Consider the following 20,695-nt stretch of genomic DNA (forward strand, 5'->3'; position numbering starts at 1 on the left):
GGAATAGCATCCTGCAGTGAATATGCTTGATTTGGGTTATTGAGGCTTGCCATTCAAAGTGCTGATATGACATTAAATCAAACTAATTTAGGAAAAAGAGAAAATAATTGAGCAATCAGGCAGAAGGAAATGAAATTATTTCCATAGCCAGGCTTCTGTGAAACCCAAAAAATGTGATAAGTACAAATAAATGTGAAAAAATAAGCCTAAAGACTTGAGCTTTCTCTAAAATAGCTGAGGGTGCTTCGTACAGTGACACACACAATAAAAGTGCGCCAGTGTTGATGAGGAAGAGAAAGGAAATGATGATGCTTGTGAACAGTTAGCCAAGATGGCATGTGCAACTTGGGAATTAGAAGAATCATATGCAGCTATTATTATGGTTAATCACTGCCTAAGTGCTTAAATACTCCGAGTCGTATATCATACATGGCTGATTAGACAGATATGAATTAGTGTAATTACCATTTCATATTCGCTGCATCCCCACAGTATGGTAGAATGCTGAACTCAAATATGAAAGAGGCAATCTCTGACCTTAGGATATGTAGTGACTGACAGTTGATGACAAAAATATCCCTTCATCTCATAATATATTTTATTTTGGATCACAGTAACATAGAAAGAATTTTCATTTTATTTCAAATTATTGGTAGGCTGTATGATGAAGTGACAACACAATTTAAATTTTCCAGAGTGTATCTCGAATATAAGGTCTTTCAAAACGTTAGTTATCACTATAGGCTTCAGCACATGCCACTGAAAATGTGACTCCTTTGTCACCACATCTGCCCATAATGAGGCTCTCAATGGTGTTAGGACATTCTGGAGCTACAAATTGAGTAATGACTTAATTTGTCATTCAGGTTTTTTGCAAAAAAGAAGAAGACAATTCTGAGACAAAGGGAATAAATGTTGCATTCTAGTAAACTAGGAAAGATATTTAGATACAAGTAAAATTGGCTCCACTTCTATCAACTTCTTAGCCTCATTTTTAAATTCTTCCAAGTCTCCAATTTTACTCCAAAGTTAAGTACCTAAATGACTTAGCACAGCATCTAGTGGCTCTAATTATAACTTCAAGTGAATAAAGAGATAAATTAGGAGGTAATGATATGATAATTAATCTCAAGGAGAAAAAAATAAAGGTTTTCAACAAGGAAAAGTATTCAACAACCGTTGACTATTTTAACGGAATAAAAATTTAAAAATATTTCATGCCAAACCGTCTTTATATTGTAAATGTTCTATATAAAAATGGTAATTCAGAATGCTTCATTTTATGCAAAAAATGTTTTACACTGAGAAATATATATTTACTGTCTCTAAGTATATTGCTAATATTAAGAATATTCATAACAGGTAACATGCTATAGTAAATTTATTTTATAACTACATAAACATATTTTGCTTTAAATAAAAAACTCCAAAGTTCAGAATGGGAAAAAGTACCATTCATTCTAAATGTATTGCCTTTCATATATATAATTTGGGCAACTTTAGAAAACCTAAATCTAAGTTGCTGGCTTCTAAGTCTATCACTACAAGTATTTGTATATATTTAATTGTATTTACCTGCTTTCAAATTTCAATGTCAATAATTTTAAAATCTTACTTTATTTTAGTTCAAAAACAAGATATGAGAAGCTGTAGGTTGTGTGAAATTAAGAACCTCTCCAAATGACTGCACAATAATGATGCCATCCCCATACTGTACAAATGTCCTAACTACAACTGTATTTCATTATTCTGAGCCCCAGTATTACCAGATATGGCTCTCTAGAAGCAGAGCATGGAGAAACATCTCTGGGGCAAGGTTGTGTGTGTTTATCTCTGTTTATGTAGAATATCTTCCTTAGTCAAGATAGTTGCAGAATTGTATTTAGTGCTTCATTAATGTGTTTTTGCTAGAAAACAAACTATAAGAATCCAACCCTCACTTGCATTTTTATTTGTGTGCAGTCATTGGAAATTTTCATTCGTTTTATTAAACTGGGAGGATTATACCATTTGCAGCTTGACATCTGCACTTTAGGGAGAGAGTGTATCCTTATCAGATTTTCTCAAAAGCAGAGTGTGAAAAACAAGACATTTTATTTGTTCTTCTCTTAGACAATAAAACACATTTGAGCAGTCTGAATATTTTGGAGTAGATTGTGAAATAGAGGAAGACAGAGGTGAATTAAGTATACCTCAATCAAGTCAGTAGCTTAATGAGAAAGGACAGATAGGTAGAGTGACCACTAAAGTCATATGGGTTGAGGATTTGTGCTTTAGCTCCCTCACAACAGCAGGGCCATTTGAGAATAGGATACTGCTGAGGAAAATACTTACCTTTGTGCCAAGGTCCACTAAGGTCTCCTTATTGGGACAGATGCCAGAGCCTAACCCACCCAGTGCATATGCAGACCGGATCATCACAGGGTAGCCAATGGTGTCTGCTGCCTTCAATGCATCCTCCATCTGTAAACAAAGCAAGGATATTAAAGCAGAAAAACCAGCCTCTTTCTTCTCTCTCTCTCTCTCTCTCTCTCTCTCTCTCACACACACACACACACACACACACACACACACACACACACACACACCATGAGATCCCAGAAACCCAGGTTAATTAGTTGATTTGCATAAAGGGGAACATGTCTTATTCCCTCGTCTCCTTCTGAAAAAGAACGTCACTATAGAAAGTTAAGTAAAATTGTAATGGGTGTAATTTTTTTCACTTGTTATCAGGTAAACTTCCAGTTGTTTTTTAAAAACACTATACCATGATCAAAGCATAAATAATTATCATTTATTTTAGAATGAAAGATGTACTGAACAATGATAATTTTCACTTCGGTTTGAAAGTCTATTATTTAAAGAAAAAAAAAAGATGTTTTCTATTCCTGAAGCTAGCATGGCAATAAAACAGTGTGCCATTAGGAATATTATATAAAAGGAGATACTTCATTTTTCAAATTTATTCTCAGAACAGTGTCTGCAGCTTGGAATTTTTTTTAACTTACCAAATAAAACATATGGTGGCTATATTTTCCTGTCACAGAGTATTATTACACCACCAATGGGAATGTAATCACACCTTTGCCATATGCCTGTTTCTTATCATGGGGAAGCAAGGACATAATTGTATCCAGCAATGAAAGTATGAATGTATGGCAAGAGCTTCCCAAAGCATTAAGGAGAGCTCCCACTAGATTGTTCTTGATTGACAGCTTTGTAGTATGCCACGTACTTGGTAGCATTCTTTTCTGAGACAGAGATTCCCAGTTTTAATCATCCCAGAATTACTTGCTAAACCTTTGCCTATTTCTACAACAGAGTTGTTGTGTTTAAAGCTTCCACTTTCCACCTCACAGAATATATGTCTGAAATAAAAAATAAAATCAGAGAAAAAATAGACATACAACTACTTGATGTGTGCATCTGTGTGTGCATGTACGTGTGTGTGTCTGTGTGTGTGTGTGTGTGTGTGTGTGTGTGTGTGTGCGTGTGTGTGTGTGTATGTGGTAATACCTAAAGAATAGGTATAATGTATAATGGAAAATGACTATAGAAAAAAGCAAACCCAGATCTAAACCAAAAATATACTCTCACCCAGAATGTTTTTGACTAAGTTTATTTCATTCTTAAATCTTTATTTCATTCCAAAAACTCAATTTTCAGAGTATTAAGGCTTATACTCAATATGTATGGCTTATCATAAAAAGAACAGAATGCAAAAATGTGTATGCTATCCAAAGTCAGTATCGTTGTTATTTTCTGTTTAAGAGATCATGGGTGCTTCAGCCTCAAGCAAATTCACCTCTGGGTTTCTATTTTCCTTTGTGTGGAGTAAACGATCAGCATCAGTTTCTAAAACTTTAGCTCTGACTGCTGCTATGAATAGTGTCTCTGTTGTACCGAAACATTTCTGAGGGAAAACTATGTACATATGAAGATTTTTAGATATAATTATCAGGAAAGATAAACTGTTCTCCAGGCAGGCCATGACTAGTACTGTGCCTGTCTGACTAGTACTGTGCCTGTCTGACTAGTACTGTGCCTGTCTGACTAGTACTGTGCCTATCTCCCAGGAACAAAATGCCTTACTGATTCCACTGCAAAACTGGGAGCTATCTTCTCGTTGATCTCATTCAGTTTATCTGAGAAAATCTGCCTGTCTTCTGTGGCCATAATCGACTCAACCGATGTTCCCAGGACCTTCACGCCATATTCCTTGAGCACGCCTCTCTTGAATAGCTCCACTCCTATAAAATAATCAAATATAATGGATTTTTATAATCTCAAACTCTATGTCTTTTTAACAAACACTGAATAGATCATTAGATGGATAGATAGATGATAGATAGATAGATAGATAGATAGATAGATAGATAGATAGCTGATAGGCTAGGGATAGAGAAAAATGGCTCAGCAGTTAAGAGCACTGGCTGCTTTTGCAGAGGACCAAGGTTCAGTCCCGGGACCCATCTGGTAGATAACAACAACCCACAACCATAGTGCCAAGGTTATCCCATGTCACCTCTGACCTTGTAGACTACCAAGTACAAGTGTCCAGATACATCCATGCAAGCAAAATATCCATACACAGAAAATGAATACATCTCAAAGCACTTTGAAAATAACATTTAAAAATTGCATCCAAGAAGTCACCACCGTCAATAACAGAGCTGTAAAGCTGAGTTTACATCGCCATGTGACAGGGAAATGCCACAGTGCTGGCTCATGATAACGAACATTGATCCTCGTTTTTTATTCATAATAGTTCTCAGAGTTTCAACCATAATAACACCCTAAAGTGGAGAAGGAAGCCCACTAAATCCATTTTGCCACTCCAGGGTCTTAAAGTGAGCGTGTGTGTGTGTGTGTGTGTGTGTGTGTGTGTGTGTGTGTGTGTGTACTATTTTGTGACATGAACTAGTAGAATTTACTACATGGTATTGTGGCTTTCTTTTGCTGTTTCCTTGTACACTTGATAAAGATTTTGTGAACACATAGAACGCAACTGCCAGTTGACTACAGGCAACATGTGTCTCACGTTGATGCATAAGTGAAGCAATCCACACATGATCAGAAAAGAACTCACCGCAGTTCAGAGCTGTCTGGCCACCCATGCCCAGAATTAACCCATCAGGCCGTTCGGCCTTGATGACTTCTGTGACAAACTGGGGAGTGATAGGGAGGAAGTAGACTGCATCTGCCTGCTTCAGTCCCACCTCGTTGGTCTGCACTGATGCAATGTTTGGGTTCATCAGGACTGTTTTGACATTTTCTTCCTGGTAGAAAACAAACACATTACGTGTCTGAACTTACAGTCTGGAGAATACAATGGCCGTGACACTTAAACACAAGTATACTTAACATCTAACTGCAGTAACGATAAAAATATGTCTGTGTTTTCAGTGTAAAGAGACAATAACGTAAATAATTCCAGCCTCTTGGCTCTGCAGATGTGCACGTTTGAAACAGTTGAAAGTTTTGGTTTTGGCCAAACTTTTACTACAATGTTCTAATGTAAGCTAAGGAAGACAATTATAGTGACTTTGAAGAGAAGTATCATAAATCTAAGTTACAAAATACTAATTAGACTCATTATGGAGAGTATATTAATCCTCGGAAAGCTCGTGCCCTCTCACCTTCATGGCTTTCACAGCTTGAGATCCCGAGTAATCAAATTCACCCGCCTGACCAATGGACAGACCTCCTGATCCCAGAATAAGGACTTTGGAAACCTATAAACAATAAGAAAGAGACATTGCTGTCGACTCTAAGAAATAAAAATAAGGCATTTGCAATAGGACAAAGAGCCAAGCTATGTTGTCTGAGTTTATATAGTGATGTCCAAGAAAAAAGACTAACAATTCAATGCCCTTTCTGAAGTTCATGAGCATTTTTTTTCATTTAAGCAAAAAAAAAAAAAAAAGCTAATATTTGACTTAAGAATATGCAAATAGCAAATGCATCTGCTCTACACAAAAATATTTGTATGTAAATACATTTGCAAATATATATCTACACATATTTTTTTAAATACAAATTCATTCTTCTAAAATTTATATAAAAGAAATGTAGAAAAGCTTTGTCATATTAACATATAAATTTGAATACATAATGATTTAGGTCTTAATCTTTACTCACTTGCCTTAGACATAAAATAATAAAATTTTGTTTACTATATTGAATGGTGAATCATATAATTAAAATAAAAGAATTCTATCAACTACAGTGATCCAGTAACCTGATGTATATATCAGGTTTACAAAGAACCATGGTTTGGGATAGGTATTGTAAGAATACCAAACTATAAACTAAAGATAACACTACTCTGTATTAAGTTGTTCTTAATAGTCTAGAAGAGGGAAATTTTATAAGACAGCATTTTAAATGAAAATTCCTTAGTCTCTGCAACTTGACCAGGTATGAGTCTCTGTGTGCTAATTACCATCTGTTGAAAAAAGAAGTTTCTCTGATGCACTAATCTACAGTTATAAAAATAGATCTTTGGGAAAAGGTTTAATACTATGTCCATTTAGCAAAATAATAATGGTAGGCTCTCCCCTAGGCCCTGTGATTTGTTTAGACAAATGTTCTGTGCAGGAAATAGGAGACTAGGAACACTCAGCTCTAAATGGGATATTCAAATAAATGGGATATATATATTCTCCCAAGGCTCAGGGATCATTGTGCAAGAGAGACAAAAAGCCTGTGGAAGCCAGAGGCAGTGAATAACTACAACAAAACATAGTTTCACACACACGCACACACACACACACACACACACACACACACACACACACACACACATCAGGGCAGTTGCCTATATGAACTCGAGATGGTGGTAACAGCATACAAAAGGCCTGTGCAAGCTCAGGAGACAAAATTCCAGAATAGAGGGAGGAAGTGGGTATGAAGTCCCATCTTTAGTTGAGGAGCTATTGGGAGCTAATTGCTGGGAGGAGAGTCAATTTTCTTTCAGGGGGCCATCCCTTTCCAAAGTGACACAGCTAAGGACATATGGGCACCATAAATTGTATATGGTAGGCTTTAAAAAAAAAAAAAAGAGGACACAAAGTTGAATAGGTAGAGAAGGAGAACGGGTATGAGAGAAGTTGGGGAAAGAGTGTCTCTCCGGTTAAAATATACTATGAAATTCTCAAGAAATTTACAAAAATACTTTAAATTTTGTAATAAAAATTCCAATGACTTACCAAGAATAGATAATAGAAACATAAACTGTTGGAATTCATTGTTCATAGGCATTAATGTAATTTACACCATTTTCTTTAAAAAGTCATCACATAATAGGGAAAATATGTGGCATCTACTGACCTCAACTCGAGATGCCACCAACGCTGGCTTTGGCAGAACTGAGGTAACGGTGGTGCCTTTCCCCTTCTTTATTAGTGAGAAAAAGGAATCAAATAGGTACTGGAAACAAAAACAGAAGCAACTAGTTAGACATTTCTGAACTCATAACGTCTCCCATGCTTGCATACTGTTGACGCTTAGTTGAATGGGAGCTTCAGAAGGAGACCTGTGTGGGGTTTTGTTCATTTGGTTGTTTTACTCTGAATTCTTCTATGAACATTGAATATCTTCTTACTTAATTGTTTCAGTTTGAGATTTGAGTTTTGTCCAATAACTGAATGTCTACTCTTATCAAATTAGGTCACATGAATAATTCAAGGGTATTAGACTCAACTAGTTGAAAAAAGGAGTCAACTAGATGATGGTCCATTAGACAGTTAAAAAAACAAACAAACAGATCTCTCCTGTAACTTTTGAGAGTCTTCTGGGTTCTGTTCACCTCAATAAGATGAGACATTTTCTACAGTAAATAAGCACCTCACATCCTGCCTTTTGGAAGTATCAAGTTTTTAGTTTAATCATATATCCTTCATATGAATCAAATCCTATGAACAAAACTTGAAGCTACAGCACATGCACCTCGAAGTTGAAAATACTGATATTTCTAATTTCTGTTGGCTCTAAAACGTGACCCTGAAAGATTATTCTTAAACTTTACCAGTGAGCTTACTTCTGTTGCTTCACTAGGCATGACATATGTCAACAAAAGTATTCACTTTGCAATTATTTGCCAGGACCAAAAAATAAAACAGTCAGTCACAGTGCTTGGATTATATGTAATAACAGCCTCTTTCCTAATCTGAGGCACTAAACAGTCTTACAATTAAATTTTAAGTTAAAACCTATAGTTGGCATGAATTACATGCAGACAGCAACTGTTCTTCTGTTTTGCTTTGCTTTGCTTTGCTTTGCTTTGCTTTGCTTTGCTTTGCTTTGCTTTGTTTCAGATTTATTGTGATTTAAAACCATACTGGTTTCGACTATTGTGAGCTGATACTTCTAAGTAATAGTAAGAGAAACAGACAAACAAAAATGCCATGCAAGTGTCTAAGAAGCCACTCCAAGATGACAGCATGGGCTGCAGGAGGGACTTCCCGCTCTCCTCCTCCTTTTGCCTGGGTGCCTTGTCTGGGAGCATCTGCTGACAGTGATGAGCAGCACAGCTCCTGAGGCCCCTGGATGCAGGAGGAGTCACTCCAGACCTGCCAGGCATTTCTAGGAGTCCTTGCGAGCTTTCCCTGGAAAGATGTACTTGAATAGTGAACCAAGAGCTCACATTTAAAGTAAAAGAAAAATATCCAAGGCTGGAAAACACACTGCTCTAAGCATTCCTTTGGGTCCTTTTATTAAAAGTCATGTGAATCATGTGACCAAGCAGCCTTACTTTTTCCCTCCCCCTAACCCCTTTTCTTGCCCCTGCTGCTGTTTATTCTTTCTCTGTGGCTACACAACCAGTTACCATAGGGATTTTTTTAAACTCACAGATGGGGGATTAAAATTTCATTTCAGTTATGAGACGGAAAGAGCAGGAGGGAATTCATTTGCATAGCACAACAATTGTAAATTTCAGAACTAAATATATTAGAATGATAATGCGTTTAAGCAAAAATAGCATCATAACACTGCTTTGAATTCTTTAAGGGCTTTCCCACTTTAAATCTAAGAAAAGATTAAAATTTACTCCATGGTATTCATGGGGGAATTTAACACAAAATGCACAGTACCAAAACACACTCCTTGAGAATATTATGCACCAATTATTTTGGTTTCTTGAGTCTTCCCACATGAGAATCTCTGATTTTTTTCCCCCAAATATATAGCAGACATCATGTGGCTGGCATACCTCAGTGTCTGTTGGCCCCGGGCTGACCTCTGGGTGGAACTGCACAGCGAAAAAGGGTTTGCTCTCATGCATTATCCCCTAAAGGAATAAGAAACAGGGAGAAATTTCTTCTATGACAACAAATGTCAAGTATGGCAATGTATTATTCAGGAGATAATAAAGTTCAAATAGTAAACCAAGTTAAGTGCTTAATAAAGTTTAGAAAATTCCCAGTACTATTAAATGACATGGTTGGAGATGTTAAGGATTCACCTGGCTACTTAAGTAAGAACAGGAAACAGCCCAACAAAGAGGCAGCTGCATGAGGGGTCCATAATATAATAAAAGCCAAGAAATTTGGTCCATAACCTTTGGTGGGACTTCTCTGGGATCTCTTCAAAATAAAACATAATTCCTGTGTCCAACTCTTAAATTACTTTCCCAAAGCTCTTTTTAGAGGGTCTTCCAGGGCTGAGTGAGACTCAGGAACACACCAAAGACTGGGTGCAAGCCGCCTTGTCTCAACTGACCCCTAGTTATGATGAATGTATGAAGTAGACTCTGAAGGAGGACACACGGGCCGGGTCTTAACACACAAATGAATAAAGGAAGAGAGTAATTACTTTTTAAAAGTGACAAGATGGCTGGGGAGATCATATCATGGATGAGATCGTTTCCTCAACAATCGAGAAGGCCTGAGTTCAAATTTCTATCACCTATGTAAGAGGCTCAGCATATCATTGCATCTGTTTAAAACCTCAGCATTAAGGGATGGAGCTAGGTGGTTCCTGAGAGCTTACTGGCCAGTAGCCAAGCCAAAGTGGTCCAGTTGAATGAGTTGCCCTGTCATAAAACAATAATATAAAGAACAATACAGGAAAGACGTGGGTGTCTTGCTCTGGGCTCCCCATGTGCACACACCTACACAGTTGCATTAAACACACACGCACAACACACTGCAAACATGGGAAATAAGTACAAAACAGACTGTGAGAAGCCCTTAACTTCTCATGACCAATGGGAAAGGTGTGTCGAGAGTACTTGCCTCATTTGTTTGGTCATTGACATTTACGAACAGAGGTTTCCAGCCAGCAGGGAGGGTGTTTTCCAGAGCATAACCATGATTCTGGGCAGTAATGAAAGCCTGTCTGTTTGTGACATTCAAAACTGGTTGATTCTGTCCTCTGGAGAGAGATAGATAGAAAGAATGGGGAAAAAAAAAAAAAAAAAAAGAATGGGGAAAAGGAAAAGTGAAGAGAGTGCTAACGTTACTCATAAAAAATCAAATTCACAACTTTCAAGTGCTTTAGTGAAAATCACTTTGTGAAGAGAGTCACAGATTGTTAATCCCAATAATTTCAGCCTCCAAAAAAAAAAAAAATCAATTCAAGAAGCTTTGTTGAGTCTTAAGTATCAGCTCTATTAAACTTCTATAATCAGTTTTAGAGAGGCACTCATAACAAAAAGAATTGCATACTGGTTTAACAGAAACGCAAACAAGCCATTTATTTTAAAGGAGCTACCATATTTTAAAGTCCGAAGAGAAGTCTCAGAGTGAACCAATAGATGACTGCTCAGATCAGAATCCATGTGGTTGCACTTTGTGTAGAGGGAAGGAGGGAGGGCAGCTGGCATTGAGTAGAGTAGCATTGTTGGGGACAAAGAAGTGAACCCAAGGAGCTGATGTTCCCTCAGATCTTGAGTCATTCTAGCCCCTTAAAGTGTTATCAATGTTCTTAAATTAAGCTTAAAATTGGACCAATTTCCCTTGGAATACCATCAGATTGAATGTTATAACTTCTTCACGTCAAGAGACAGAAAAGAACTTTAAAGTACAGCAAAGTTATCCGGAGAGAGGGTTGCCTCTCAGGAAATGTAATAAAAGTGGTATCAGGTGGTCAGACAACTGTGAGCTATGTAATAGGACGGCTGTCCTTTTCTCTGCAGAACCGCTATGTAAATTCCCTAAGCCTTTTGTGTTTGGTTACCGGTGGTATTTCAGAGCTAGTCTGACTGCAAACAGTCTCAATAATGCCTTACCTGTTGGCCATGGGCATCTTGTAGGATTTGGCACCAGCCGCCAGGCCTGTTATTATGTTTCCGGTGCTGATTCCGAACAATGGCTCTTTGCGGTCACTCTCCAAAATCTGTATCAGGGAAGAACGTCAAACCCATAAGACAAATATCGGAAAACATCTGAAAGATCAAAAGCTAAAGCATTCCCCCAAGAATGTAAAGACGTGAGAGATGGGCCTGTAGCGTTAGAACTCCGTAAGATGGCCTTGCCATTCAGATTAAACTAAATATAATTTAATGCTTTAAAAGCGTGAAGGTCTGATGAGTTCTGCATCTAGCATTCTGCAGTTATGAGGGGCATTGTGGGTGAAGATTAGACTGTAGCCAGCTACTTCTAGTGGAAGAAGCCATGGCAAGGTTGCTCTGTACCAAAGCAAGGCTACATGCCTCTTCTAAAAGTTCTCACTTGTTTCTTCCTAAAATACCTTTGCTAAAATTACCTCCAAAGTCCTAATATAAGTTCTAAAAATACCTGAATAAGTTAAACACAGCCTCTTTGGAGTACAGGGTAGATGCCCTTCACACACACACACACACGGCAGTTACACACAAGGCCAAGGCTAACCACACCTTTTTCACATTCTGAATTAGTGGCTGTGCAAGAGCTGGGTTCCCAGGGCCCCCAGCAATCAAAAGTCCATCGAATTCCATCTGGGTGAAATCGTGGTTCCAGGGGACCAAATGCACTTCTGCCCCTCTCTGCAAAAGAAACAAGAAACACAAGAAAGGTGAACTGAGACGTTTGTTTTGCTAATGTGTGGCTTCTTCTTTTGAGGAACTAGACCCTAAAAGAAAATTTTAAAAATATATATGTTGTTCAAGCTAATAACCCTGAATAAAACCATTATTTGAGTGTATCATTGATCTTTATAAGGCATGGATCTACCAAATGATCAACAGGAAGAGGAGGGAGAAAGGCATTGAAGTTTTTTATCCTGAAAAAGCAGTGACTTCTGTGCCTAAACTCCCACGACAGGACAGCAAGGCTGGATACCACCTCAGTAGCTGCAGCACAGAGGGGCAAGCAAGACACATCTCTGCAAATGTGAAGCCACATTTCAGACTTTTACTGTTTCCTTTTTGTCTGACGTGTTTTAAGTTAACTTTCCTTACTAGGATTTTCTCATCTATTTGTATTCTGTGGGGAGAAAATCAAAATGATTTTCATAAAAGTAAGCAGTAAAGGGTGTCAGGGACCTTAAAGAAGAAAACTCCAATCGTCATAGCTAGTTTACACAGTGCCAAAGGTTGCTGTGCACACTCCTGGGGAAGAAAGTCATCAGTAGCCTTCCCCCAGCACTGGACTCGTATGCTACAATGCTGATTGGCTGGCATGATGTACCCACTACTGTAATAGTGGCATTAAGATTATAGAGATAACCAACTGGTTTCTGATTGCATATGAGGCCTGTTGCACAGGAGGGATTTCATGACTGCTGCCATAAACCTTGTCAAAATCTCATGATTTGAGTGATCATAGCCCCCTAGCCAGTAACTTACTGCTCTTCTTTTCTTTTCTTCTAAATTTTCTTTTGTTTGATTGGTTGGCTTTACAAGACAAAGTTTCTCTGTGTAGCCTTGGTTTTCCCAGACTCACTTTGTAGACCAGGCTGGCCTCAAACTCACAGAGATCCGCCTGCCTCGGCCTCCCTGAGTGCTGGGATTACAGTTATGCGCCACTGCTCCTGGCTTATTGTTGTTTTTTTTTCTCAAGTAATCATGATTTCAAATATGTATGTATATATCCATAAATCTGCTGCTCTCAGGCTTTGGTCAGAGAAACTTCTTTTAGCAGTGGGTAGTGGTTAATGCAAAGACTCAGAACTTGTCGAAATGCCACGTATGAGTAAAACTCGTTGTTCAGCTCCAGATGGGTCACGGACATCAACACAACCATCTAAGGCCCGTGGACATGTGTATAACGGGGCCAGGAAAGAATGTAAGAGCCAGCAGATGCAAGGAGGGTTGTGAAATGCTGACTTCTGGACGTGGTACAGCCATTGCACGCATCAATCCACAGTGGCTGTAATTACCTACGTAAGACCAGCACAAGGTCAAGCTAGTCAGAATTCCAGAATGGATGAGGGAGGGCCTCTGAAGCCCCACCTTTGTCAGAGAAGCTATGGCCAGTTGAATGGGCAGAACTGAGGGAGGAAGAGGAGCTCTCCTTTGGTCTAACAGCAGGTAGCCACGCCCCAAAGGACAGAAAGGCACTACAAATTGGAGGGAAGTAGTTATTAATAGCAAAAGTGCAATGACAGGAAAAAAGGACATGAAGCAGAAGAAAGATAGTGAAACAGAAGGCAGATGAAAAAGGGGTTGGTGGAAGGTGAATTGGACCAGCGTACATTGTATGAATGTGTAGAATGTTCCACGAGCAAAGATATCACTTAAAAAGAAAAAGCATAAAGAGAAATGGAGAATAGATGGAGTATAAAGAAAATTCCAGCAAAAAAAAAAAGTATTTAATTATTTGGTACCTTTGAAAGTTCCCCCCCAAAAAAAATAAAAATAAAAATAAATAAATAAATAAAAATAAATTTAAAAAATTAAAAAAAAGAAAGTTCTCCCTAGTGTTCCTTGAGGTGAGGGTTTGAAGATTTATTTGGAAGGTTTTCCCAAAAGATGGGATGGAGAAATGACACCACAAGACACCCCAATACAGTATACAACAGTTACCTCAGTAGACAACTAGCATGTGAGACCCTTAAGGGACCTAGAGCTAGCACTGAGTACTCAGATCTGACCCACGCCTGGGGCCAGGGACCTTTGTACTGACTCTGTGGTCGATGGCTGTAGAGTGTTCTACCCAACTACAGCAGCCCCCATTCACAGAGATCTATAATTTCTGCAACTTAAAAATTGAACAATATAAATTAAGATGGCAAATCGGAAACGGAATGGGGGAAAGCCCTCTGTGTGTCTGCTACTACAGGCTCATGATGACTTTTGCTAATAAAATTGATAACCTAAAGTCATGATTTGAATATTAATGATAGTCTCTGATCATGGGAAGATGAATTGAAGAATTCCCCCTGTATTCACACTAATATGATGTTACTCAATTATATGCAATTGTGTGGATGTATGTTTGTAGAGGTATGGAGTAAATATGTGTGCGCATGCGAGAAAGAGACAGAGACAGAGAGATAGAGAGACAGGGAAACTGGAAGTGAAAGACTTAGCAAGGAGAAACTCTAGCAAAATAATACTTAATGAAACACTGCTCTAATGTGGTTAAACTCCCCTTAAGGATTTCAAGGTTTAATTTTAATTAGTTTTCTAAAAGTTGACATAAACCTCCATAGAAGTCTTATAATGTCAGGACATAATCCTTGCAAAGATATGGTTCGTAATAAACGTAGTCCAACAGAGACACTGTCAGACCGACTCTGGCTTTCTTCCATTTCCGAACTTGAATGGAAGTGAATGTGGACCATCTCAGAGCGAACGATGAGAACAGTCAATCAGGCTCAGAAGAACAGCATAGCATATGCTCGCTATCGTGTGTGTGTGTGTGTGTGTGTGTGTGTGTGTGTGTGTGTGTGTGTGTGTGCTGGAATAAGTGTGAGTAGAGGTTAGAAAGCTAGAAAGAGTCCAATGAGGAGAAAATAGGAGGCTTTGAAGAGGGGGAGCTGGACGGAGGTAGGGTATATGTGGTTTAAAAGTGAGGAGGGGCACAAGGAGGAGGCGGGTAGTGAAAAGTAATTGATTGCTGACTAAAAGGACAAAATAAATGTTAAAAACAATAGCAATTTATAAGAAAGGTTACTTTTTCCGTGGGTTTTGGTCCTTGGAGATTTTTTTTTCTTTTTTTTTTTTTGAAGACATGGTTGCCTGTATCCTTATTTTGAACAGGGATCTGTGTGTTGCCTGGTGGACCAAAGGCAGCATGAAGACAGGAGATCCTTTGCATTTTCACACAAGCCTTCTTTCTCCTAAACAAGGGGAACCCAACAACACCCCAGCACTACAAGCCACAGCTCCTAAAGGGACGGAATCACTTACCTTAACTAGCAGGCGGATGACATTGTTTTTTATGCCGCAGTCCACAGCTACCACTTTTGTGGGGTTTCCTTTGCCAAACACCTTGACATCCTGACATTAAAAAAAAAAAAAAAAAAAAAAAAAAAAAAAAAAAAGGCAGACATTGAGAGGTGATTCCCAATGCTAAGCACCAGGCCTGGACAGTGAATTCACTGAAGGTGTTTTGTGCTTAGACGGGTAACAGGTTGATTGTTTAGTGGTAGGGAGTGACGGGCAGTTAAAAATCAATTTGTAAGAAAAGCACAGCAAATACCACAGATTGTATCCTTTTTATGAGAAAAAAAATAGTACTTGGCTGTTCTATGAAAGCTGTTCATTACAATGATAAGAGAGATCTTTAAGAAGTTGGCTGCTTTTGTAGTTAACCACCATCCCTATGTTTTGCCTCCTTAGCAACGAAAGTTTCGAATATTATGGCCTGATTCAACAGGAGGCAGAACGAGGTAACAGATACGTCCATGCCTTAAATGCCACTCAGTCGTCGAATTGCAGTGCACATCAGATTGGGTGGCACTGAGTCACTGTGTGTTAGGCTTACAGAGGAAGCCTGAACAGGTAAAAATCAATAAGTCATAAGGATTCCCCAACTAGCATAGACCACCTGGTCCTTTCTGATTACCATATAGCCATTTGCATTTAAATGGTAGGTTTCATAAGAAACATCCCAGAGCATATTATAATCATTATGTGCATCTTAAGTACTGCTTGGAGGCAGATCGATTTTCACAGGCATTTACCCAGGAAGCAGTTCTCCAGTCATAAAAGAAAAAAAGAAAAAGAAAAAGAACCAAAGAGATAGCAAGAAGAAGCCTAGAGCATTTGGTGGCCACACTGGTCCTCGCTTCAAGAGTCAACCAGAATCCTCTGAATTTAGAATGACTCTGTGGCTTGCCAGAGGTATCAGATGAAAGATGCAACCTGAATATTTGAAAGAACGTTTGCTTTAACTAAGATGTCTAGCCATCCACAAAGTCTATATATAACTTGCATTCATAATCCTCAAAGTGTGCTTGAGGAAAGAACGGAAAAAGGGCGCTGGCCATCTACTTTCCCCTTCTGTGGCATGCTGGAGAGGAAACACCTGAGTTTGGGGAATTGTTGCTGAACTGAACCATTAATGCCACAGGTAAAGCCTCTTGTTGGATAATTTGTAAAAGTACATGTTTATTCTCAACCTTGGGCTCCTGTTATAAAGCAAAACGATGTTACCATCTAGTTGTTGCTACATCACATTACAAGAAGATAACAATGAATTAAGTGATCAGCATTTCCAATGCATATGACCAAACAAAGCTCACAAAATTTATGTGACTTCCTGATACGAACACACATTTTTATAACAGCTGAAATGACATTATTCAATTACAAAGGCATTAACAGAATCACTGTGGTTTTTCCCTTGGTTTGACATGGATACAAATATAGAGCTGGAGAGACAACTCAGTAAACAAAGTAGCTGCTGTAAAAACCTGAAGAACTGGGTTCACTATCTGGACCCCTAAGTAAAAGTGAAAGGAGCGAACGAGCCCTACAAAGTTGTCTTCTGACCTCCACATACACAAGCATCACACACACATATGCACACAATAATAACAAATAGAAAAAATAATAAGATTTAAGCTTAAAAAGATGATAGGTAGATAGATGGATAGATAGATAGATAGATAGATAGATAGATAGATAGATAGATAGATGGACGGATGGACGGACGGACAGACAGACAGACTCATTTATATTATTCTCCACCTAAACACATTTTCCATCATCAGAAACTCTGAGTACCAAAACCTACAGATGCTGAAACCAGCTTTCTAAAATCATGTGGTGCTTTCATGGAACTTACACACTTTAAGTGATCTCTGGCTTACTACAATAACTAATAAAAGGTACATTTCATGTAAATAGCTATTGCACTACACTATATTTGTAGGAAAATGGCGAGAGAAAAACGGTAAACATTTAGTACATCACAACATTTTCATTAGTTTTGACTCATATTTGCTTAGAAACCTAGATATGGAAACTGCAGATATAGAGAGAGCCAATTGTATACTCCTTCCATACCAAATGGGATTCTGAAAATTAGTGTATCATATAGTGTTTTCAACTGACCACAGAATTTTTAAGGTGAATTTCTCTAAGCCAGTTTTCCTCACCTTTGGGGAAATTACATGATTTTATTTTCAAGTTACTTGATCCTTTATCCACCTACAATTTGCTCTGAAAGCACGCTGAATGAATTTCCCATCGTTCCCAGTACTGCTCTTCAGCCAACGACACCTTAATAGATGAACCGCTCTAGATCTCATAGGCATCCATTCATCATTGGCCAAATGCATTATTAATATAAGTGAGTCCCTTGTTTCTACATATCAAACTATGTATAACTCATCCAACACACCTAGCTGCCCCAAGTCTCTGCCTCTCAACATGTGCTATTCTTTCTGCGTGAAACAGCTCTATTTCTGTTTATCTGTCTATAACAGCTGGTTCTTTGTCTCTGCTGGCAACCTTAGCACCTCCACCAAGCCTTCAGTAATGCACCTGTCTCATTATGATGCCGTACCATGGATGGTCTCGCAGTGGCCTGTGAGCATTCCTTTGTCACAGGATCCTGTACATACTAGCTGACTTGTTTGCTTCTCCCTCCAGATGCCTATGGTCTCTAAGGTCAGAGAGAGTAGCTCGAGAGAGTCATTCATACCTTCATTTAAAAGAGAGTCAATCAAAGCCAAGAAGCATGGGTCTAAAATGTGTTCTCCACATTCTTATAAATAAACGCCTTGCATGCTTCACTTTGGAGCTACTTAGACATCATTGTGAACATTAATTCTTTAGCTCAAATGCAATAAAACAAATCTTTTATGTAAAGGTATGTTTTCCCTGAACAAAATGACCCTAGATTTTTATTGTTTTGTCTATTTCCTGTAATGTTTTCCCAGCTCCCTTAGGGCTTTTAGCTCTGAATCCTGCTCAGTGTCATGCCTACCTCTGACAGTTCTGTGCTTCCTTTATTTGATGCAGCCTAGAGCCTTAAACAAGTAAAAGGGAAGAGAGGAGCTCAAATTATAGGAAAACCCTCTAAGAGATGGAATGAGATTTCTAAGAATGTCTGTAAGAAAGAGCTACTGGCTTTATATCCAAAGATTTAATAACATATATATATTAGCTTCTGTGGGACCTCTTTCCCTCTTTTCCTTTGATGCTTATGGAAGATGACCTCCGCCAAGATAAAGATTTTAATATTAAAAAACAGTAGCCTTGAAGTGAATTTTTTTTAAAAACTAAGAAGGAAATTTTCTCACCTTGGTTGAAACTTCAGCAATCAAATTCTGCTTATTGGGATCCACAAAATCCACGGACTGGCCTTCAAATTCAATCTTCCCCAGCATGGTACCCTATTGAATTAAAAATATGTTTACAATGGGAATTAACAATGCTGTGTTGACAGGATAAACTCATGGAGACTATGTACAGCTGTTCTGCCATTTAGAAATCTTCACAACTCATAACCATCATTGGGTCTTCATCTTCTCAAATGAGAATACAAAGTAGCTGGCAGCTACATTTCAGAAAACGACACAGGAAATGCAGTTAGCTCTTTTTCTCGTGAGTGGAGGAAGGTGCACACATAAGTATGTGCATTTATGTATGTGCAAATGTAGTCTAGATGTCAAACCCCACCGTCACTCCTCAGGTGCCATCTACCTTGGAAACAGGTCTTTCATTGAACTGGAGCGTGACCATTAACCTAGGCTAGCTTGTTATCCAGCCTTAAGGATCTGGCTCTCTGCACGTCACTGTGATCTGCATTATGACTGCAAGCATGCATCACCATGTCTGGGACTGTTTACATGAATGCTGGGAATCAAACTCAGTTCCTCAAAGTTGCAAAGAAAGCATGTTACCCACAGGGGGATATTTTAGAGCTAAGGCTGTTGTGTTTTGTAAGCAAAGTTAAGGGGCACCAGGATTCAGGTCACCAGGTTCCAAATTAGTGTAGATTAATAAGAGACCCAGAGACCTAGATCCTTAGTTCATCGGACTAAAACTATTACACATGAGAAGTGGACAAAACAATCTGAAAATATTAAATCTAAAAGCTACAATGAAATTTAAAAAAAAGAACTTACATAGGTTGATAGTAAGTTTGAGCATCAAAAAAGTTGGAAATGAAATTTAATATCTCAGAAATTTCTAGAAGTCACAAAAGTATTTCACTATATTTAGACACATTAAAATGCAGGTGTGCCAAAGTGCCTGATCCTTGAGGAATGTTTAACCCCCTGCACCATTTTCACAATCAGCCTGGCTAGACTGAACGTGGCAGTGCTGTCCTCTCTTCCTCAGCTGTGTATGGGAATGTATGTACTTGTCAGCAAGTCTGCTTAGAAATGTATAGGAAAGCAGCATGCTGTACCTAGTTATCGAGGGTTTTCCCCCACAATATTATTATATCATTGAAGGAAGCAAAAGACTTATTTACTTTTAAAAATGATTCCTTGGCAAAGTCACTGTGTGAATGAAGGTAGACAATGCCAGCCCACCATGGAAGCCCCGTGAGTGGGTTTCAGTGCTATTGTTAAAGCCACTGTTGTGAATCAAAGCCTGGGAAAACTACCTTTCACCTTCACGCTGGAGTATGTGGTCATTTCCACCTCCGTTTTAAATACGAGTTTACAAGGTTCTACAGTAAAGCTCCCAAATTCTGAAACTTTTTTTTTTCCTTTTCTTTAATACATGCTAAGTGGGATGCATTTGAGTTTTCAAACTGGGAGTTACAGAAGTGAAAGCTATAATACACTTTTTATTATTATTATTATTATTATTATTATGAACCACACTCAGCCATAAACAGATACAACAGGCCATGCTGCTATGTGCCCTGTGATATTCAGCTAGATTTTCCGAATCCAAAGTCCTGATGATAAGAGGAGAGTTCATCAGAGCCCAGCCTGGATTGCATTCTCCAGTTGTATCCCCTTCTGATCCTAAGTCCGACATCACTGTTTATCACTCCCACACACTGTTTGGCAAAAAAAACACAAGAATGCACTGCGAATACATAATCTCACAAAGTCTCTTCCCAGGGAAGTGATAGAAGAGACAGTGTACCCGGAAGCAGGGTCGGATGGCAGTATGGATCCCATCTGCCTTCCTTCTAGTCACAGGTGCAGTCCTGCTCTGAGATGAGTGTCAATCCTCCTCTCTGTTTACAAACAGCCTGTGTCAACACACTTGCCTTTGACATCTTTAGGGAGCTTGTTCCAGGAACCCCCTAGAATACTCAAAACCCTCATATAAAATGGCATCATCATATGTCCATCGAGCCTACATGTATCTGTGGCTTTAAATCACATCTAGGTCACTCGCAGTAGT

At 38.6% G+C, this 20,695-nt stretch overlaps 1 protein-coding gene across 1 annotated transcript in view; it reads right to left on the reverse strand.

The window, feature by feature from the left end:
- Cps1 (carbamoyl-phosphate synthase 1) overlaps nucleotides 1–20,695 on the reverse strand; it is a 111,594-nt gene that overhangs the window by 68,542 nt on the left and 22,357 nt on the right. Inside the window, exons 6-16 of the mRNA XM_051154156.1 lie at nucleotides 18,622–18,714; nucleotides 15,278–15,367; nucleotides 11,840–11,968; nucleotides 11,234–11,340; nucleotides 10,239–10,377; nucleotides 9,215–9,292; nucleotides 7,333–7,431; nucleotides 5,640–5,735; nucleotides 5,090–5,279; nucleotides 4,093–4,250; nucleotides 2,335–2,463 (exon numbers count right to left, since the gene is read on the reverse strand). Of these exons, the coding sequence (XP_051010113.1) occupies nucleotides 2,335–2,463; nucleotides 4,093–4,250; nucleotides 5,090–5,279; nucleotides 5,640–5,735; nucleotides 7,333–7,431; nucleotides 9,215–9,292; nucleotides 10,239–10,377; nucleotides 11,234–11,340; nucleotides 11,840–11,968; nucleotides 15,278–15,367; nucleotides 18,622–18,714 (1,308 nt within the window). The remainder of the gene's footprint in view (nucleotides 1–2,334; nucleotides 2,464–4,092; nucleotides 4,251–5,089; nucleotides 5,280–5,639; nucleotides 5,736–7,332; nucleotides 7,432–9,214; nucleotides 9,293–10,238; nucleotides 10,378–11,233; nucleotides 11,341–11,839; nucleotides 11,969–15,277; nucleotides 15,368–18,621; nucleotides 18,715–20,695) is intronic.

The sequence above is a fragment of the Acomys russatus genome, chromosome 12 (assembly GCF_903995435.1).
Source record: "Acomys russatus chromosome 12, mAcoRus1.1, whole genome shotgun sequence".
NCBI lineage: Eukaryota > Metazoa > Chordata > Mammalia > Rodentia > Muridae > Acomys > Acomys russatus.